Raw genomic sequence first — 23,971 nt, forward strand, 5'->3', positions numbered from 1 at the left:
TCTATGCAAATGAAAATGATTTGAAAGGCATGAAATAGGCTAAGATTTTGTGCCTGAGATGCCAAATTCATTCTCAAGACTACGTAGCAGAGTACCATGCTGAAAATTTTTAACTGCTGTGTTTAAGTCCAAAAGCATAATAATATTGACATTGCCTGCATCGTAAGAGATAAGAATGTCTTTTACAACATGCGTTAAGGTGTTCCAGTGCTGTGAGTGGGCTCATTGCTCATAAACACTTTAGTTTTTTAGATAAAAATTGAGTTGTATGATTAAAAATTTTATGTAAAAGAAAGGGCAAACTTGAAATTGATCTGTAATATGGTCATTCATATCTAAATATAACAGAAGCAAGGGCATGCATATAGGTGGGCAGTACCTACCCAAAAGGGTCATCTGTCCACTTAATGAAAAAAAATCAGCAAAAATATCCAGTATAGGTCTAAGGTGGAAATCTATATGCTGGAAGTGTAATTTTCTGAGCTCTTAAGATCACGTCTCACTGTTTCTGTAATGAGGCTGAATTTGTACTGTTTCCGTATTTGGCTGGGAGGCCTGATGTCATATCAGAAATAGCCAAATGATTGCAATAGACTGAGACCGTCCAATTTTCTATTTCTACTACAGCTGTCAATGTCCTTACCTGGCCATTCAATTCACATATCATTCCTGTCTGTTCTAAATCAGCTAAATTTTTTATATTTGCAAAAATGTCTGTAACATTAGTGTAAGAAGATAGGCTGATTAAGCTAACAATATACATAAGGCTACAAGATTAGGGCTACTGTGTCAAAAAGTGGACGTATGTTAAGTGTAGGTAAACGTAGATAACAAGCATAAGATATCACAATTGTAAGATGTTGTGATTGCTGCTGTTCTTCAGGAAAAATAAAGTCTTTGTTCTCTGAAAACTGTTGACTCGTGGAAAACTATTAAAGCCATATAAAAGCAGTTCTTATTTATTATTAATCTTATTGGCTAATTACTGGATGCAGATTACCTGCAGGATCCAAAAGCGCACCGTGTCTCTTAGGGATGTCACAAGAGCCGATACTTTAGTACCAAGTCAATACCAAAATGTTAAAAACATAATGGTACTAAGCTTATTCAGAGTATCTGCAGTACCGAGTGAAAGTGAGTACTACACTCATTCATGACTGCAAGTAGACAAATTACTTCAGAAGGCAAAATAATACATGAGAAAAATGTGACTAAAAACGGAAACATCTTACACTGGGAATGATACAGCACCACATCAACTTATTTCAAAAGAAAACAGCAGATGTCATGTCTGGAAATACTTTGTGTTGAAGCAGGAAAATTTCAGCAGACAATTGGGGGAATTAAGCTTATTAAAAAAAATAAACACACACACACATAGGGCTTTCAATATTTCAATATTTATCTCATTATGGAGTTAGCTCGGAAATTGGTTTGTGGGTACTTGTTGTAATCATTTAATTGTAGTGTCAAGAATTTCTAGGAGAAAATAAAATGATAGCTTGATTAATGGCTAGTGAGACTAGCTATGTTATATGGGTTGGAGACGGTGGCACTGACCAGAAAGCAAGAGACAGATCTGGAGTTAGCAGAGTTAAAGATGCTAAGATTTGTATTGGGTGTGATGAGGATGGACAGAATTAGAAACGAGTACATTAGAGAGTCAGCTCATGTTGGACAGTTTGGAGACAAAGTCAGAGAGGCAAGATTGCGTTTGTTTGGACATGTGCAGAGGAGAGATGCTGGGCATATTGGGAGAAGGACGTTAAAGACAGAGCTTCCAGGGAAGAGGAAAAGAGGAAGGCCTAAGAAAAGGTTTATGGATGTGCTGAGAGAGGACATGCAGGTGATGTATGTAACAGAACAAGATGCAGAGGACAGAAAGATATGGAAGAAGATGATCCATTGTGGCGACTTCTAAAGGGAGCAGCTGAAAGAAGAAGAAGATTAATGGCTTTTTAATAGTGTTCTACACAGTCCTGATAAAGAAATGGAGGCTCTGCATTTATACTCTGATTGCAATGAACCTGTATAAATATGTCCATCCAAGCATCCATTTATTTTCTAATTGCAGTATATAGTTTAGGGCAATGGAGAAACCCCCTGGAATCATTCACAATTACACATATAGGACTGTGGGATAATACTGTACACTGGTAGTGTTAACAACAGTTGTATTTAGTAAACTGATGCAAGTTTCAAACAAAGTGTCTGTTTAGCTTGCACACTGATTGCCATTATGAAAAATGCTGCACATCCTCACTGTATGACACACTAAAACTGAGGACTTTCAGTCAATAAATTATTCAGTAGAAGTGAGTCAAGCAATATCATAGAGGCTCCTTTGTACCAACTGCAATGCACCTTATTGTAAATGTGACTGGCAGAAGTTTTATTTCTTTTTAGTCATTCTGGTGTGTATATATTTATTAACTTTTTTAAAAAGCCAAATTTCCTGCTGGTGTCTAATAAAGTTCTATCTATCTATCTATCTATCTAATGTCAAAATGAAATTAATTTAATGATTCAATGCTTTGAAACACAAACCACTTCTCTCTATTAATTTGACTTGTACTATACTAACATAATTGTATTATCGCTGAGAAAAGCAGCTAGAAGGATGGGAAAAAGTATACTGTATATACTCGCGTTTAAGTTCTCCCGCGGATAAGTCAGGGCTTGATTTTACCGTATAATTTCCTGTATTTTAAAATGTTGGTCATACAAGTTGAATGTGGAAAACTCACGTTATTGGTCCAAGAGTTTATGATATACGAACACCCACCTGAGAGAGTAACCACGGAGCACACTGCCTTTTTTTCTATGCATTGTGCCAACGTGACCACACGGTAATACCTAAACTATTCCGAAGTGTTTGCACTGTTTAGTGTTTTTTTGTATCTCACACCCTCATACACCTTTATTGTAAGAGCATCCCTTATCTACAATGGAGTGATCAATCAGAAGAAAATATGAAGCTGCTTTAAAATTAAAAGTCATTGATGTGGCAAAGGAAATTGGAAACTGCACTGCTGCAACAAAATTTGATGTGTCTGAGAAACTTCTGCGAGATTGGAGAAAGTAAGAAGATGTAAAAAAAAAATTGAAGGTCGTATTTTTGAACAGGTGTACAAGTCGAGGTCTGATTTTATGATCGATTTTTTGGGTTTCAGGACCCGACTTATATGTGAGTATACATACAGTACTTATTGCTAAATACAAATATGCAAATGCTAAATGCATGTCATTCATTTGGGTTCTGAAGAAAGCAACTTTCACAAGTGTATCCCCTAAAATGTGGCTAACATAAGCACTAATCTTTGAATTGCTAAAATTAGTTGACAATCACAACAAAGGCTGCTTTACAAGAGTTCTAAAATAATGGATTAAGGTGAAACTGACAAGTCTGATTTCACACAGGAAGCTTTAAAGTTTAGACAAATATACAAAAGGAGGTACGGATTTGGACAATTAAAGCACCAGGAGTTTGTGACATTTAAAATTTGGCTGAATTTTACTCATCTGTTAAAACTTACTTTTCAATACTTTTTTTTTAAAATCTTACAATAGCAAATGATTACAAACTTAACAGAATGATTTTCTGACAAAAAAGCCTTTTGTTAGAAAACAAAAGTTGAGTTTCTTTAAATGAAAATAGCCTAAATTATCTTGGAACTCACTAATTCAATAATACAGATATAATAATGTTTGCATTTTTAGTTTTAGTACTGATTTTAAACAGTATTTGCAGCTACTGGAGAGAAAATGTTAAAGAATAAATTTACAATGTGCACATGTTATGATAAATCAGTTAGTTCAGGATGATATCACTTTTTATAAACCCAAAACTGAAATCCCCCTAAGATTATAACATCACACCCACCTGCCCTTGTTGTTGGAGGAATCCCTATGTCTGTCTTACTTTAAATTCCAAACCCTGTAATGGATTTTGATATTTATGAATGCCAATACTAATTTTGATGGTTTGATGGTTACACCAATACTACTTTTTTTAAAGCTTTTGTTACTGTTAGTATTTATATATTTTATATTCTATTACAGAAAAAACAGAATATTGTTCATTTGAAAATTGGAGTTACTTTTAATAAAAAGCCATTGGATGTACCATTTTTTCCATGGTATCAAATTATAATCTCAGTGGTACTGGTATCTAATACAAAAATTCAGATTTTGTAATATGCTTAATATTTCCACTAGAGATGGCAACTATCAATGGATGTAAACTCTATAGCACTGCAGTTCAACCACGACTAATGTCGATTCAGACCCCTGTGCACAACAAGCTACCAAAGCTGATCCCCAGCCATCCATTATCCAACATGCTATATCCTAACTACAGGTTCACGGGGGTCTGCTGGAGCCAATCCCAGCCAACACAGGGCACAAGGCAGGAAACAAACCTCGGGAAGGGTGCCAGCCCACCGCACAGCACACACTAGGGACAATTCACAGTCGCCAATACACCTAACCTGCATGTGTTTGGACTGTGGGAGGAAACCAGAGCACCCGGAGGAAAACAACGCAAACACGGGGAGAATATGCAAACTCCACGCAGGGAGGACCCGGGAAGTCTCCTTACCGTGAGGCAGCAGCACTGCCACCGTGCCGCCAAGCTGATCCCCATTTGATGCATTATGCAGAAAATGTTATATTGTATACCATACATAAAGTAAATAAGTGCCTTTTGGAACAGGGTCTCAGTTAACATTGCCACCATGGGTAAGTAAGGAAAGTTCTGTTGAAATGTTAAATTGGTTCAACTGAATTCAAATCAAAATATTCTTTGAGGTCTTTGAATACACATAACAGATTGAACATAATGTCATAAACATTCAAGAGCTCTAGCTGAACAAGACTCTCGACTTTAAGAGGTTGATTTCACTCAGCTATATACAGAATATCTTCACACTCTAATGGTAAATTACTCATAAAGAAGTCATTATTTTATCACTATAATCATTTATTTTTCAACCTTTATACACTTCAAAATAACCAAAGATAATCTTACTGTGTATTTACTGTGCAAATTCAGCTTTTTTCCATCAAGTAGTTTAATACATTTAAAAATTCAAACTGAAATGAACGTAGGTTTAGAAATAATGAATACATTAAAGTGCAACACTAGTCGTGTCCTTGTAAAATATAAATCAAAGGCAATGTTTGAAAATGCTTTGCTTTATGATTTGGGCGCATTGGCACAATCTGTTTATCAGAATGTTTAGTGGGGCAAATTTGGAAGTTTTCTGCTTTTTTACCAGTGTGCCAATCAATCAAATCAATCCTTATTTTAAACAGCACCATTCATTGAATACATCATCACAAGGGGCTAACAATGACACATAATTAACAATAAATGCAGAGAGCGTCTAATATATACAGTATGCCATACTTGAAGGCTAAAGAGGTAGAACAAAGTGAATGGTAGAGTGGAGTGGATGAATAGAGAGACTATATGATAGACTGTAAAAATGTACACATAGAAAAAATATTCTAAACCCAGCAACATGTACAGAAACAAGATTTGCATGAAGTACAAAAATCATACCAGTGATTAAGACTGATTAGTTGGTGAGCTAAATCTATTTAAAGAGTGAGGAATTGCTCTGTTTTTTGACTTTATATCATAGCTAGTGTTTTGGATTTTGGTTATTTTTGGATTTATCGTTTTTCTGGTATTTGACTCCAGTCTGTTTCCGACTAACAATTTTCTTAGCTTTGTTTAATGAACCTTTAACATTTTTGCCTCTCTGTCTCTGCCTGTCCAAGTAAGACAAAGTCAAAAAAATATCCTCAGGAAAGTTAAAATCTAATCATAAGCAAAGAGGCCAAAGAAACTTAGAAGTATAGAGGAAAAATGTGATTCCCAGAGTACTGCTTTTGAAAAAGAATCAGAACAGCAGGTGAACCATGTTCCTTGGTGGTCTTTAGCAGAGTGTAGTACTGGATGTCCTCTGACAATTACATAGACATCTTGAAACCTAAGAAATAATGGCAAATCAGCAACCAAACAAATCATAAAAACAAATATCAATGATTAACTTAAACCAAAACATCAAAAAAAGTTTACTTAACTATCTGTGAAAGTTGACAACAGAAAAATTATCTTCTTGTAAACATACTAAACATAGAAATATGCTAAAGACATTTTCAAAAGGCATTCATGCAATCATGTTGAAAAATGACCGCAGTCATGCAAAGTGCAGATGCTCATGGCTAGGTTTTCATTAAATAAAGGAATTAAATAATAAACAATAACATTCAGAATACATATTGGACTGACTCTAGAACTTAACCCAGGTAACTTTTAGAATTGTACTCTCTTATTTGACTGATACAATTGAAATATTAATTAGGCAATTTTTAAATATGGACTTGAAAGTTCTATTATAAACTCTTACACTTCATATGTTCTGTATAGTCATTCATTACTTAAGAGTTTCTAACATGTAGCTGTATATACAAATTAATAATGCTCAAGCAAATAAGTTATGTGGATGACTGATTACTGCCGACATAGGAGGAAAAATTGTTCATCACCTTGCTAAGTTAAGAACGTGCTAATTTACAATATATGGTTATATTTTTTAAACTGTAGCATACAAATGCTTTTTTTACTCTTCGATGTCATTGCATGCTTCACTGGCGGGAGTTAGGATGAACAAAACTGACAGTAAATCAATAGTGTATATTTAAGAATGGCGGCAGATAAAAAAAAAAAACTTATATAAAATACAAAGTATAAAACACCAGAGATGTCCCTAGGAGAATAATATGTACCTCTTTGTTGAATTAAAGCAATAGCAATGATGTGAAAGAAAGCCAAAAAATGTGAAAAGTATAAAAAATGATTTTAATTATGACCTTTCTGACAGCTAGCACTCAAAGATTAAATATTGAGCACATTCTGCACATACAGCTCATAAATAATGACTTTTTTTATCAGCTGCTCAAAGAAACATCAATTATGTCAGAAAGAGCAGTAGGTGGGATACTAAAAGCAGCATCCACCAGATAAATGTACTTTGTTTATTCAAATTTTAATTCATCTCAATTGCCCTTCTCATTGGAGAATAGACCTCTCTAAAGTACACATTTACAAACATAATAAAAATAAAATGCTAAATGTCAAGTAATTTACAAATGTTAATGTGATGTATTAAAATATTGTAAGCTAAGGTAAGACCAGTTAACAGTGAAGTAGAGTAGTGTTTCTTAAAGTGGGGTTTGGGTACCCCCAGGGTATGCAATAGATTTTCAAAGAGTACATGGGAGAGATTTATATTTAACTTTGTCATAATGTTTAAGCTTCAGAAGGCAATTTAATACATAAGAAATATGCCCACAGTGTAATATATAGTTTGTATAACAACAAATGTGTTCACATTCATTTGTTGACACTGAAAGTGTAGAAGGAGAGAAGTTGGTGTTACCAAAAGTTTGCACAACATAATTGGCTTAAAGGCTGACTTTTGACATTGCACACTTGGTGTCCTTACTGACAACAACACTAAGGCTCAGTTCATGGTATCTTTTGTCTTTATAGAAGATATGCAAAACTATACAGAGTTAATTACCAGTGCATCTGGAAGTATGGCCTCTTAATTAACAAAATTGTTCTCATTTGAAATTCTTACAGCCTTTAATATGATTTGCTGGCTGAAATGTGTAACAGGAAAAAAAATGATATAATGATATTGATAGAACATAGCAATATACTGTATCTGCCTCAGACTTTTGTCATGATGACATCTTTAAAGAATATGGACCATTTGTGTAAGAGCCACTTGTTAGTTAGTTAGGTTATGTTAAATTGATAGAAGCATTTCCTTAGGTAAGTTAAAATGTTTGCCTATATATTAGTGCATAGTCAATGGGAGGTTCGGTTATAAACCCCACAAGCTAAATAAAAAATGGAGTCATATTTTTTTATCATTCCGACTACATACTAGTTCAGTTTATGATCTGCTTTGCAGTTTCTAAGGCATGGAGGGCAGTGTCAAACCATACTGAATGTATTGAATGTACTAACGTACTAAAGTGAAGCCTATAAGTTTGCCATAGAAAAGTAACAACTTTTAAATACAGAACGTAACTGAAGTTTAATGAGAAAAAGCTATGAGGAAACCTTTTTTTTTCCTTTTTCCTTTTATTCTGAATTTTTGTGATTTGTTCTTTTTTTAAACTTTCATTAAACTTTTTAAAATAAACTTTTTGATCTGAGACATTTCTTTGTTACGTGTTTGGCTCATGCTGGAACCTGTGTTGCCAACTCAGTAGCTAATCAACTTTGGGAACCTAAAAAACACACAGCAAAATATGTATGTTTATTAACAGGATTAATTTAAAAGAAATAAAAAAATGCACCAAATATCTTATATCCTATCTTAGATTTGAATTTTCATGAACTGCGATGTTATAGATTAATTTATTCCACTAAGTGTGATTTGTTGTGAAACACTCAAAGATAAGAAATATGAACCATCCAAATAAAATTCACATTTTTAGAATAAAGAATACCAAGCAAAGCCTAATGAAGTTTATTTTTAAATAAATGAAAACATTTTCAAACTCTCCAGGAAATAATGCACAATGTGATAGTAGTGTAAAAATAAAAGTTTTGGAAACGTATATAATTTGGCATACTTCATAAGAAAATCCAGAGCTGTGTCGGTGATTGGCCAACTGACAGTAAGACTTAGAGATCATATTACTTTCCTAAGTAACACTGGTCATTATGGAATCTTAGAAATAGCTGAAAATGAGTCTAGCAGAGTCACTACCAAGTAATACAAGATGATGAATTCACTGACATTATGAATTTGGTTCATGTTTTAGTGTTTGTATGATACAAAGTACAATAAACAAAGAAGTACACAGTAGTTGTGTATTCTACCAGCCTGTGCACAGACATTCAACTATCCTGTTAAAATATAAAGCTTCTTTAAAGGCGCTTTTCTGGGGGTGCTGCTTCCTCATAGAATTACTGCTCGACAACAAAACATTTCATACTGGGAAAGGCTTCTCTTCATATGACATTGGTTCTTTGAGCTTTGAGAAGGTTCTTAATATATGGACAAATAAATCTTTAATGTATAGTAGGCAACCTGTAACAGGATATGATAGATAAAGAAAACCTGCATTATTGTATTGAGCAAGCGTCCTTCTGGAATCTGAACACCATTGGTATTTCTCAAATCTGTGATCTGTTCATTAGTAGTATAAATGTCTTGGAAATCTCTTCATAAATTACCAATAAACTTGGCTAATGAAATGTATATGAGGCACCAGTTGGAAAGTCTGTAGGAAGACCTTTCTCAGTATTTCCTTGAATCTGACAATCCCTTTGTTTGGATAAGGAACCCTTTAACAAGTGGGCAAACGCTACCAAAGACCCTCTCACATTCATACAAAGAACAGTCCTTGGAAATGGCTTCAAAATATATTGAGGTTAATCAGATAAAGTTGTTAAGTATTTTCTGCCATTTCCTACTTTGTGTTTTTGCAAACTTGAATTTTCTAAGCTAATTGACACGAAGGCAGAAAAATGAAACTACTTAATGTGGATCTAGAAGTGATAAATATAGACCCTCACTTTAGGCAGACCCAATATCAGTTTTTTATTTTTGTTTTTTATTTAACTTTTTGCTTTCTTGTATACAAAGTATAGGAGAAGTATTGTAATTGCCTAAAAATTCTCTACATTTTAGACCTCCCTGAGTCTGATTGACTTTCTCGTAGGGAAAGTATTGTAATCGTCCAAAAGTTTGATTTCGAGATTTGAGTCCGAAAATACAATTTTTGGAATTATGCCTGTGTGTCTGTCTGTGTGTGTGTATGTAAACACGATAACTTGAGTACACTGTCAGTTAAGTCAACTAAATTTGTAATATATTAAATATTATGAAATAAACACCACATATTCTCTAGAATAGATAAAACAAATTTACTGTCACTTTCCCCAGATTATACTTTGCCTAAAAAGAGGCACACTGATAACAAGGAAATCTTAAACTTTACATGCAATATTTATGGGAAACATGGAAAAACTTTATTTAACGTGTTTTATTATAAACCAAATCTCTATTAGTATTTTCAGTTTGTTCATTTGATTATTTAATGTCTTATAAAAGCTAAACCTCTATTAGTATTTTCAATTTATTCATTTGAGCTTACTCAACAAGCTCATTGCAAACACAACCTTTGTGCATGACTTTCATTTTTGTTATATGTTTTATTTTTCATTAATTAGTTCTGGTATTTTTTTAGTCCTTATGTTAATGTTTGCAATGATTTAATCAGAACTGTGTGACAAGTTGCTGCCGATAAATCAGTGCATAATGTGAAAACAGCAATCATAAAGAAGCATACTTTTGTATCAATATTCACCTAAACTCTAATTAAAAGGGAAGACTAAAGCTAAAAGAAATAAAATATCTCAAAAAGGTCTAAAAAAATTAAACCAATATCTCAAATAGCTCTTAAAATTCACTATGGTTTGCTTAGTTTGACCCTGACTCTGTCCCTCAAAATATATGTTAATTATTTGATTAAATGGCCTTTTTTATGAATACACCAATAAAGTCATGACAAGAGAAATGATTTCTATTTTGATAGAAAATATACAATCTTAGCTAATGCCACAATAAACCCATTGTTATACTTCTATTGCAGTGTTGAGACATGCAAATGAATCTCGGGTGAAACAACAGAGGTCTGGAGATTGTATTCTGTGGTCCTAGGGTTCTTTTAGACATTAGAATTAGCTTTCTTGCTGTCACGTTTCTGAGGCAATTTAAAAAAACACCCAATCTCGACCAGTTTTCCTTTGCCTTGTACCCAGGGCTGCCGGGGCTGGCTCCATCACCATGAGACTCTGAATTTAATTAATTGGGTTTAGGAAAGTCATGTTATTGATCCACCTTTATGTACAGTCATTGTGTCCCTAAATTTTCTCCACCATGCTATAAACTGCTTGCTTAACAGCAAACTAATGAATCCTAAAAAGTTTTGCTGTCGTTTTTTCAAATCTCTTCACTTTGATCACCACTTACAACCCTACCACTTAGGTCATCGGAGGTCTCTTTAGATGGTGGGATCATATGTTACAGTAATTTTATAAATAAGACCAAATTAACCTGGTATATTATCTTTATTTAATAACGTGCTTCTTTGGCATTAACCCAGTGATTGGTTTTTATAATTACCTTGTTCACACAGCTAATGAATCTTGTGGTTCATTTAGTTTTGCATGTAGGTTAATTATTTTTGATCATTTTTTTTTATTGCAGTTCCACTTTAGTACTGCAGTGGGCTGGCGCCCTGCCCAGGGATTTGTTCCTGCCTTCGCCCTGTGTTGGCTGGAATTGGCTCCAGCAGACCCCCATGACCCTATGTTAGGACATAGCAGGTTGGAAGATGACTGACTGACTGACTTTAGTACATCTGTAGATATATATCCATTCTTTTACTCAAGTAAGAGATAGTTTGGATTAAACAAAAAATCCACAACAGAACTTTAACACATAAGAGCCTATAAAAAAGGCTCAGAAACTTTCAAAGAGGACTGTTTGTACATTACCTTCTTAAGTAAGCATGCTTTGCTAAAATATGTGTTTTGGAAAAATCTCTTGGCTTCCACATCTTGACTGTCCTGTGATTCTTTTTTTCATAACAGAACAGTTTTATGTTGGAGGCAATGGCTTTCCAACGACAAGTAAACTAGAATTTAACTAGAGAGTTGTCACAACAGCACATTCACTAGCGCACATGTCCCTGTTAGAAACTTGTGTGGCACAGTCATGTGACAATGTCTCGCTATTATACATGGTGATGAAAAACTTCCAACTATCACATTTTCTCAATTTCTGTCAAATCTTTAGAATACGACTCATTCAACTCTACAAGAGCCAGCATTTCAGAGACTTTTTAACCTATTGATTAATTTTTAAAAAGGAGATGCCAAATAAATATTATGTGAGCCTTTTATTTCAGCTTGGTAAACCAAAAGCTGGGTAATAATACCTGTCTTTACAGTAATATTTGTCAGAAGAAAAAAAAGCCTATGCTTTAACTGGTGCTATTAAAAGAGGATAAATAATTACCAGCAAATTGTTTACTTTATTTACTTCTCAAGCATTTCACACACTGAACAACCTTGAGTTTATGTATAAAAAAATCCCAGGAAGATGAAATCAACAGTTCATTGCAAAGTTCAGGGAAATGGAAAATAAGTATTATATTTAGCCAAGGCACTTCCTTAATTACTAAGTCACTGCTGTTGTTGTGACTCCTTCTTTAATTAAGTACAGCAATTAAATCTTTATCATTGCAACCTTGTAGTTTTCAAGGCTTGTTTTCTGAATATAGAATTCAGCTGGCCAAACAGATCAGGCCTTGTAATAAAAAATCATTAAACAAGTCATTCAGACATGTTACTGTAATCTTTTCATTTGTCTTGTTGTGACTTTAACCTGCACGACATCTTAATCGGGTTAATCAACCACATGTAACAGGAGAGCATTCCCTTGTTTTGCTATATTCTTGTCATGATTTCACTCTCATTTTAAATTGTTCTGAATGGTTCCTGGGACACCAGAAATAATTTACATATCAATCTGCAGGTTTTAGAGAACCTGGAATCCAATGGTCACATTTATTTTTTTGTTTCACACATCTTTACCTGTGCTGCTAATTTTTTGTCTTATCCCATAATGGCAAGATTTTGTTTTAGTTTTTTTTCTATTTGCACTTCCATTTTGAGAGTTTGGTGTTGATGGTTGCTATGTGGTTGTTAGGAGTGACATCAGGGGTCATGGATGTCATGGCATCACAGCTCAAGGAGTATAACGGTTATCCCCTTGGACATCCTGGTTTGTCCAAGTTTGCAGACTCATTCTAAAACTCTACAACATGAAACTCATAAAAATAGTTTTAATTGTGAATAGTTATTGTTATTGCATTAAGACATAAAAAATATAATTAAAACTTTACATCACGTTACATTTAACAACAAAGAAACTTAATTAAAATGTAACAAATTACTCGGTTTGTTCATGTATACAATATTATTTAAAATTAATTTAAAATGAAATTTTTAAGTCAATCTAATATTTTGAAACATATATGCAGAGAAAGCATATTCAGTGATTTACTTATAACTTCCCTAGTTTTTGCCACTTCTTATTTTTTTAACTCATCGTACATATACTTTTTCTGGTATATCCAGTTCCGCCATAATACTGACACCCCTAAGTCCCTGGTACCTTCTTTTCATGTTGTTGATTTCCTGATGAAATCTTTCACCCTGCGCTTCAATTCAAGATTTTCAGGGAAAATATCAAAATGAGAATCCAAAAAGTGAACTTGGAGGCTTGTATTACAGCCCAAATCCATAATCTTAACTGATATACTGTACTTTTCACAGTTCCTTTGTAATCTATGCACTTTTTTGTTACCAATAATTGTACAAACTACTTCTTTGTGAGTAGTGAGTACAGTAATCCCTCACTATATCGCGCTTCGACTTTCGCGGCTTCACTCTATCGTGGATTTTAAATGTAAGCACATCTAAATATATATCACGGATTTTTCGCTGGTTCGCCGCTTTCTGCGGACAATGGGTCCTTTAATTTAGGTTACATGCTTCCTCAGTTTGATTGCCAAGTTGATTTCATACAAGGGACGCTATTGGCGGATGGCTTAGAAGCTACCCAATCACAGCATGTATTACATATTAACTAAAACTCCTCAATGCTATAAGATATGCTTCCCGCGTGGCGCTTGTTTTGTTTGCTTCTCTCTGTCTCTCTCACTCTCTCTGCCTGACGGAGGGGGTGTGAGCAGAGGAAGCTGTTTACACAGTGGCTGTTTGCCTAGAAGATAGGACGCTCCTCTACAAAATGCCGCTTTATCGTGGTGCTTCTGTATACTTAAAAGCACGTATTGATTTTTTGATTGTTTGCTTTTCTTAGCGAGTGCTCTCTCTGACATTATCTGCTCTTCACGGTGCTCCTTTGAAGATAAGATATGTTTGCATTCTTTTAATTGTGAGAAAGAACTGCCATCTCTGTCTTGTAATGAAGCACAGTTTAAACGTTTGACTAAAGGGTGTTATTTCATGTCTAGAGGGCTCTAATAATGTTAACAGTGTGGGAGAGTTTATAAGGGCTTAAAATATATAAAAATAACCATACAAACATATGGTTTCTACTTTGCGGATTTTCACCTATTGCGGGGGGGTCTGGAACGCAACCCCCGTGATCGAGGAGGGATTACTGTATTTAGAAGGTCGTAAACAGGTTTTCTATGCTCTAACTGCGAAAATATTCGATTTATAAATAAAGAATCCTACTTCGCGGAAATTCATTTATCGCGGCAGAGTCTGGAACGGATTAACCGTGATAAACGAGGGTTGACTGTATTTCATTTGGATTGCGAGAAAGCTGAGCTTTGTGTTTCAGTGTGAGAAAACGTGCAGCAGTCGTTTATTTAGCGGTGCCTGCAACATCAACAAAAGAGGCGCTGACGGTTCTCTTAATAAAATTCTGCCTTTTTATTGTTAAAAATAGTATTTTTGTACTTTAACTTTATAACGTTAAAGATGAAAGTTGTGAAGGATTGTTTTCGGCACGCAGAGTGTTTAAAAACGGTAGAAAACACAGCTGACAGCTGTGCAGCGGCGTTTTATTTAATGACGTTTTTTTTCTTAAATAAATGGGGACAATCAATTTATTGATACACATTTCTACGTTCTTGATTAAGGATCCGCCCTGCCGTATTCTTCCCTCATTTAAAGAGTTGCTCCTTCAGCCCCCTCTCTCGGCGTGTTTCTGTCGCCCGCTGATTCATTATTTAAAATTCTAGGTTCCATAATCGTGTTTTAACGTTAATTCTTGCTGCACTATTAACGCCCAAAAAATAATTTTGGTGTACTTTGTGTCACGTCACATTGATTGTTTAATTTGGTTATGGAATCATAATTTGGAATATTCCAACACGCATTCTTTTTGTCATTTTATCAAATGCCCTCATTTAATTTATATTCTAGTGTACTGACTATAATCTGTATGGTATGATGCCTTACACACTAATGTAAAGCTGAGTGAAAATCTCTTTCGGCCCACTGCTGCTACTTTGTGCTAAAATTTGTGATTGTTTTACTTTTGGTCTCCTATCACGCAGCGTAATACGGAGCATGCTCTTTCTGTTTTTACTTAGGTAACATTTTACATTCTTTTATTTTAAACCTTGGCCCTTTTCACCATTTAAAATCTTATTTTTGATGTGTAAATTACTGTGACATAACAAGACTGTACACATAATCCTACTAAATCGAATTCTATGATGCCTTTAAATGCGGTGGATCCCAAACCTTTTTCCGGGACCCACTGTGACTGAAGGTTTTTTGTAACAGCCAACTTCTGTCTTCCGTTGGACTCCTTGCCTAATTTAGAAAGTTTCTTGGCAGTGTCCATTTTTGGGTTCAATGCAGAAATTTCAAAAGTATGATTTGTAAATTTTTATTGTAATGTAAAAAGCATTGATGTATGTTATTTGGGAGTAATTTTCGTTGGATTTTGCAATTGGCTTGGTGAGGTTTGTATCATGATTTTTTTATTCTGCTTAAGTCATTATGTACTAATGATCAAATTTGTGGTTTTGATCCTGAAGTAGTTACAGCCTTTCAGAAGGCAATATTGTTTGCCTGGGTTTTTGCTCTACTTTATGTCATTAGGATACAATTAAGGGCAAATTAAGTAAAATCAAGAGTGGTCTCCTCTAGACTTTTTTTGTATACTTAGATATGGGGATGGATATTTGAGGAGTAAACCGCATGACAATAATTTATATTATGTGCATTAAAAAAAAAAAACAACCGCAAACTAATATATTGAACAATTATTATAAAAATAAAGTTGAATAAATTGGACTATGCAGCTGCATGAATAAAAAGTACCACTTACAATTGGAGGTAAGAGCCCAAATGTTGATAGAAATCTAGTGTTCATTGTGTACCTAATACCTGTATGCAATTGTGATTAAACACAGGTCAGAGTCTTGCAGGAAAGAAGTTGTATTGGATCAGAACAATCAACTTAGTAATGAAGATAATGGTGCTGATTCAACAGTTGAGTTTCTTTTTCTGTTGGTTCATCTCTACTGTGGTACTTGCCTGTTTAATTCTGCTTCTTGTCATTGTGCCATGAAGTATGTTAAAGTTGTTGTTGCTAGGGAAAGTGGTGTGGCAGACTTATTACCAAATGTTTATAAAATGTCTAATCTGCATGTCAGATTCAAGATAAAGATTTGAAAAGGTCATTAATTATAGATAGTTATCTATCAGGTGGATTGAACGTGCGTCTTAGTCATGGATATAGCAAATGACTGCAAGAGCAGTTTTATAGCCTAGATATAAAAGCTGCTTGCACTTTTGCTAGGCAGCTAGTTGGTGAGCTCTTAACTGTGTTCCTTAAGAACTGAATTTTGGTTGACTCCTCAAAGTGAGGGCAGTGCTACGTCTTCTGTTGTGTGGCGCCACCACCACCTACTCAAAGCATCATAATGCTCCAGCAATGATGGATGGATTAAAAGCCAGAAGTCTATGTGACCATCATCATCAAGTCCTTCCGTGAGAACCCTAAATCCAAAGAGGACTGTTTCATTTATGTTAGGTAGAATGCCCAGAGGGGACTGGGCAGTCTAATGATCTGGAATCCCTACAGATTTTATTTTTTTCTCCAGCCGTCTGGAGTTTTTTTGTTTTGTTTTGTTTTTTCTGTCTACCCTGGCCATTGGACCTTACTCTTATTCTATGTTAATTAATCTTGACTTATTTTATTTTCTTACTGTGTCTTTTATTTTTCTATTCTTCATTATGTAAAGCACTTTGAGCTACTTTTTGTATGAAAATGTGCTATATAAATAAATGTTGTTGTTCTTTGAATGACACCTCGGTCCAGGTCATTCATAGCACCATCAAATTCTGCATCAGAAATCAGTTGTCTAATATCAGTCTAAAATGCCCAATGTAGTCTCAGACAAACACAGAAACGTTTGCCGCAAATACTCAAACTGCTTCATCAAACTAGGCTTAATATGAAATGGTGGTAGCAGCACTTTATCTGGGTCCACCAAGCTAGGTGTGATGATGTTTTTGGCACCAAGCTGCAGCTCTTTTCTAGCTGTTCATTCCCTCTGATCCTAATGTCAATTCCTGAATCTGTTGTCCAAATCACAGAGAAAACCTGGGAATTATCCTAATTGCTGACCCAGCAAGATATGTAGAATTTTCAGGTCCTTACATATCAACCATCAATGTTCATTTTAGTTAATTTTCTCAATATTTTGCTTTAAAGAAAGATTTTAATATTAAAAAATATTTAATTCAAACAAATAACCAAAATAAAATATTGATATATGACCCTGCTCAGGATTAAGTTGGCTTAGAAAATGGTATGGAATAAAATACTGATAGTTTATAATAGTGTGACAGCTAAAACATATTTTTTGTGAAAAAACACAATGTGATAGAGTAAAATAGTTTTTTCTTTTAATCTGGTGTCCAAAAATATATAAAAACCACATAAAATAATCAAAACAATGTTTTCAATATATACCTGTGTTACTGGTTTTATAAGCTCTTTGGTTACAATTTTTATAATTGTTTCTGACGGTGACATTTGTCCTATTTCTGGTTTTGTGAACTTTGGGTTTCTAATCCTTTTGCTCCGTTCCTTGACCATGATTATTGTTTCATGTCCTGGGGCCTCATGTATAAACGGTGCATACGCACAGAAATGTTGCGTAAGAACTTTTCCACGTTCAAATCGCGATGTATTAAACCTACACTTGGCGTAAAGCCACGCACTTTTCCACGGTACCTCATACCTTGTCGTACACAAGTTCTCTGCTTGGTTTTGCAGACTGGCGGCACCCAGCGTCAAAGCAGTGCTACTGTTCCTGTGTGGTTACACCTTATTTTCCTGACGCGGCTTTATAAATACACTGAAACTAACCGCATATTGTTTATTATTGTAACGCATCTGATTGTAATTAATTTGTAACAATATAATGGTCCAGGGAACAGCCAAAGTATTCCAAATACCATAACTGCTTTAGCGTTGTTACTCTCACTTCTCCTTCTTCTTCTTCTTCTTTCAGCTCCTCCCGTTAGGAGTTGCCACAGCAGATCATCTTTTTCCATATTACTCTCACTGCACGACTCGGAGTATTTATATCTCTGTATCTGAGTGTGAATCACAGCAGCAGCTGATGGGAAAGAGAATTATCAGTATACAGCTTCAAGGACACGCTGTCTCAGCCACGGCAAAACGTTTCAAAGCCTTTCCTGTACAGACCTCGCGGTTCAGAAACAGTTTCATCCCAAGAACTTTAAATGCACTCAATCAATTGCACCTTGTAGAACTGTTTGTACTTATAAGTACAATCACCCCACTGTAAAGTTGCACTATAGTTATAATATCGCACAACCTGCTCCACTTTATAAAGCACGTATTTACATATGATGACAATATCATTTTTAAGGTGAAATGCAGCAGAATATGTTTATTAAATTATACAGATAAAACTTTAACTTCATTTAAATAATCTATATTCTTCACTGGGAGTGTCGTGAAGGATAGAATAATTAAACATGTACTACGAAGATATTTCAATGTTCCTTAAACGTTTTGAAGAATCGGCGCTAAGCTTACAGATGGCTTAACTTCTATTACAGAGCTGATTGTGTGGCGATCGGTTACTTGGGGAAAGAAAAGCACTGACTGCAGTGACGGCTACGCCAATATATATTGAATATAAAACAGAAAGAGAAAATAACAACACAGCTAAAAATGCAGCGACACATTTCAGCAAAAGTTAAATGCTTGTGTCATGAGCACGAGGCGGCTATGCAGTGTCTGCAACGGACGTGGCCATCCACCGTGAATAAGCTACCTTACTGACATTGGTGGGCAAAGGAGCCACCGATTCTTCCTCTGCCCAGTGCCACCACAAGCCTAGAGCCGCCCCTGAGTACTGCTGCAATAAATTATTTCATCGGAGTGAAACTCATGTTTAATAACATGCTTTAACTCCTATCATCATAAAAATGATATCACGTATACATCTCAGTATTTTAGTTATTCAGAGAGCTGTAATATCACAAATGTAATGGATTCTGTGTCCAGTTTTAGGAAGAGAGCCGGTTTAAGAAGCAAGTAGTGATTCACACACATAGAGCACATAGAAGATCAAATACAAAACGAAGCATTTAACGTGCTACTTTAATTACGATGTGATTTGAGAAACTGGTTGATTAAACAATTTTAAGATGAAGTTTATGATGTTCTACTTTAATGACAAAATAAACTACGTGATTAAAGTGGAAATGACGAGATTGAAGTTGACATTTCGTGGTTTTCCTCCACTGTGTGCCTTTTTTTCTCTGTACCCTAATAAGCTTTCATATGACACTCAAACAGTGGGCTACAACTCGCCTTTTCATGGCAACTTTAATATGTGACTTCTTTTTTATTTCCGGCACTGTGCGATTTTGTGAACGTGAGCTTTCAAGTTTTTCCAACACATTATGTCACTCGATCAACTTCTTTTGTTGATTATACCACAGTTTAATTAAACAAATAGTATGTTTTTCCTTTGCCTCCACTTGGTATTCGCTGAAATTCTTATATTTTCCCCTGTGCTTTTCCCATTGTCTTTTCACAGAAGGCTGAGCTAAAGGGCGATTTATATTGATTTGTATATTCAAAGAGACGTAATTCTGGGAGGAGTTGGGGCATTACATAAAGCGCATGCACGAGCGTTACTTTTCACGCTGATCGGGATTTATGTAGCGGAAGAACGTGGAAGTTGGAGTACGCACAGATTCCTGCATCTGGATTTTTCTGTGCATAAGCACATTTCGGCTTTTGTGCTTACACCATGTTATAGTGCGAGTTCTATGCATGGCGTTATACATGAGGCCCCTGGTCCTAGTTTATTAGTTTGAACTTGACTGCTGGTTATGACCTTGGCTTGTTTATCCTGACCTCTTTCTATCTCATAATTCTAATTCCTTAAATAAACTGCCATTCCATGCAGTTTCAATACAGAATAATGTTAATAGAATACACGGATTTGTTCACAATAGTGTGTTTATTTAGTAAACTGCACAAAAGAATGATGGTTAGGATTGTAAGCTTGAAAGGAAATAGAGAAAATAAACCAAAGTCTTCGTCACTGAGTGAATAGACTTCATCCTTAAGAGGCTGCTCGTAATATGGAGGGGGTATGTCAACAAAAGCATTCTCCTTTCTCGCTTCCCATATGTCATTGTTTTCTGTTATAAATATTCTTCGTCCCTTCTAGTAAACCTATTTCCAAATTACTTCTTGATTTTATTATCCCAAGGTTACATCAGGGGTCCGATCAGTCCTATATACCTACAGGAGCACCAGGCTGAAGTGTCCTCTGGTATACCACCCATCACAGTCTAAATGGCTTTTAGTCTTCTTTTAATTTTAACTTTCTGTATTCGCTTTCTCTCTGATACCTTGGATGAAACCATCTGCTGCAACTGGCCAGCCGAGAAAGTTTGCCTTCTAACATTGTGAAGTAATCCCAACACTTTTATCCAAGGAATGTGTTTTATTCTGCAGCCCTTAGAGGTTTTTATTCAAAAGCTCTAAGCTCTGTGGAGCATACCAAACCATGGGAGCTACTGCCTTGTCACCCAGGCATGTTAAGGACTGCTGTCTTTGGCTGGTCCCTGTTTGGACTGTCCTCTGTTCTGTCCTATCCCGGACAGTTTTACTTTGTGTGGTCCCTGGTAGCATATTTGCTCCTGAAAGTCATTTTATATCATCACAATATATATTAAGGTATTTACAAGACAAACAAGAATAAAATGCAATTTCTAATGTAAAACTAGAATAATAAAACAAAGCAATTTTTCCAAATACATATAGAGTCTGCAAAAGTAAAAAAAATATGAATGTATTGTGCATAAAAAGAGATAATTGACATCAAGAATATACAGTACAACAATATCTGCATCAAAATATTAGATATGAAAAAAATATGAATGAAATCACAGGATTGAAGATTTTAAGAACAGCAGAGTCCAGGGTAGATTTTAGAATGAAATTTAAAGATTCAGCACAAAGGGAGGCTTACAGATTCCCCTGGTGAGAGTATTCAACTGCATAGATGTTGTAAAGTTGAAATAGCTGTGACCAGCTGAATTTAGGGACAGCGAAATGGCTGGCTTCAGAAGAACATGATGTTTAGTGTGGTTATAGTTGTATGTGGCATTGTACACTTTTACATTTTTCATATATACCTTTAGATAGTTTAAAAGATGCACAATACAAGAAACAATAGTACAATTGCTCAAGTTTTTTTTTTTTTTGCAATTTCAGCAATGGCATGTTAAGTCTTTTACTCAGGGTTGCACATTTAACGATGGAGCTGCTAGGAGTTTAATCTATAAACTCATTCATGAATAACAAGCACCCTGGCACTGAGCTAGGTCTCCATTTCCAAAACAGAAACTTCAAACATTGCCTGAAATGAGCTACCCTGACTTACGCATAACTGGAGAGGAAATCCACCAAGATTACAGAGAACAATACATACTATCTGAACTGCTGCCTTCAGATCCTGCCTTCTGTTAGGAGATACATGACTCCAAAAATTCGAATAACTGGGATAGAGGCAGCTTCATCCCTGCTGTGATCAAAATCTTTGTAAGATGAAAGTGACATGGCAACATGAGAATTTTTTTCTTAAAAAATAAACAAAGTAAAATAGGTTTAGCATGAACTTAAAGTGTTGCTGGCTACTATTGTGTTATTTTAGCATGCCTTCTATCTTTTTTGTCTTATTTATCTTATCCTTTTACTGCATGCCTGAGTTTTTGTGTCCTATACTGTTTGAGTTTGCAGACTGAAACAGAATAGATTTCCACTTGTGGACAATAAAAATTATCTATTGTCACTTGCAGAAATTATCATATGATTCTGCACTTAAGGGGGTGTATTGATAAAGGGGATGAGACAGGACAGAAGTAAGATGAAGAGCTTTGTTTCTTGGGGCAAAGAGAATTGTCTGCAACATCAGCAAAACCAAACAACTGATTATTGACTTTCACCACCCCAAAGAGCCTCTGCTCACCATTCAGGAAGTGAATTTGGAGGTTGCCCACTTGTACAAGTACTTGGGAGTCCATATCAATGACTGGGTGGACTGGTCTTGTAACACGGAGGAACTGTATAAGAAAGGACAGAGCAGGCTCTTTATTTCTTAGGAGGTGGCATTCCTTTAATGTGGGTAGTGAAATTCTTCACATGTTCTACAAAACTGTGACGGCAAGTGTGATTTTTCTATGCTTTGGTGTACTGAGCTAGTATCATCAGTAGAAGAGAAGTCCATCGAATCAACAAGCTAATTAAAAGAGCAGGCTCAGTTGTAGGAGGCACTCTGGACCCCCTGGAGTAGTAGAGCAAAGGAGAGAATTAAAACAAAATGGAGTGCCATTATGAACAATGTTGCACATCCTCTCTCTGACACACTAACACTGAGGCCTTTCAGCCAATGAATTATTCAGCAGAAGTGTGTCAAGAAATGCTGCTGGGGGTCCTTTATTCCAACAGTAATATGCCTGCATAATGGTTCACTGGCACTGTTTCTGAGACTGCTCTTTTTATCTTTAACCCAGTTGGAATTTTGTCTTTTTTTCAGTAATTCTGGTGAGTAGTTAATGGGGGAATGTTATTGTTTGTTATAATATTTATTGAGCTTTGGCAAAATGCTAAATTTCCCCACAAATAAAGTACTCTCTCTCTCTCTCTCTCTATCTTTCTATCTATGGCTACTTAAATACAACTGTTGAAAAATGTATATATGTTTACTTTGGTGATTCATTGATGGAAAATAATATAGAAATCATACATACAGAGTTTCTGATTTCTACTGCTTGCTTTATTTTCTACATTTCTAAATGAATAGTACATGTTTAAAAAATGAAAAATGAAGTCTGTTAAATTGGTTGTTGTCATTCGAACTGGTCCAGATTAGGACTCTGGAAAAATGTTCTTCATTCTGTTATAATTTAGGGGTGTTTTGTGTTGAAGACTATTGAAAATGGCAGTGCAGTAGTTCAACACAAGTCAATAAAAGAGTATTTTCTAGTTTGGAGAGGTAGGGGTAGGGTAAGGATATAGCAATGTTTAGTAGACAGAGTAATACAGTTATAAAACACATATATTCTTTGCATAGATGTTCCAACAAAAATGTCTGTTTATTCAAAGCCGGTCCTATGGTCAGCACACCTAAGGTAATATTTTACCATCTAATAATGTCATTGTTATCAGGTATTCATAAACAAAACCACATGGTCATGACCTGGAATTATTTTCCTCCCCTTAGATCTGGAAGGCACGATGCTGATTTACCAGATGATGGCAAAGATAACATCACAATTTTTACACGAATCCTTGACAGACTTCTGGATGGATATGACAACAGGCTACGGCCAGGTTTAGGAGGTTGGTAAAAACATTTTTTTGGTTTATGTTGTTAATTATATACTTATATAATTTTATATACTTAAACCCACTTTGTGTGAATGCCATGATTTTATACTTGTTTCTGCCTAATTTCATTTTTCTCAATGCCATTTTTTTTTTGTGACAATTTTGGTTGTGAATCATTATGTCATGGCTGTGAGCAAATAAAAGATGGCAGTGCAACACTCCAGTTATCATAGCACTGGGATATTTTAAAAAAATGTATGGTTGATTCATGGTTGCTTTTATACTTTGCTTACTGATTTTTTTCTTTTACTTTTGCCTGTCTTTTTACTTGTACCTTTAGCCTAGCATGTTGATCTTGTTGTTATGTCTTGAATTTTGGATAGCAACTTCTGTTTGTTTTTGACTATTCCTTTGGC

The 23,971-nt window shown here is 35.2% G+C and overlaps 1 protein-coding gene across 1 annotated transcript in view; it reads left to right on the forward strand.

Annotated features, from left to right (window-relative positions):
- Positions 1-23,971, forward strand: part of gabra3 (gamma-aminobutyric acid type A receptor subunit alpha3) — a 556,236-nt gene that overhangs the window by 160,090 nt on the left and 372,175 nt on the right. The window contains exon 3 of the mRNA XM_039766519.1: positions 23,449-23,567. Coding sequence (XP_039622453.1) covers positions 23,449-23,567 — 119 coding nt within the window. The remainder of the gene's footprint in view (positions 1-23,448; positions 23,568-23,971) is intronic.

The sequence above is a fragment of the Polypterus senegalus genome, chromosome 10 (assembly GCF_016835505.1).
Source record: "Polypterus senegalus isolate Bchr_013 chromosome 10, ASM1683550v1, whole genome shotgun sequence".
Classification (NCBI taxonomy): Eukaryota; Metazoa; Chordata; class Cladistia; order Polypteriformes; family Polypteridae; genus Polypterus; species Polypterus senegalus.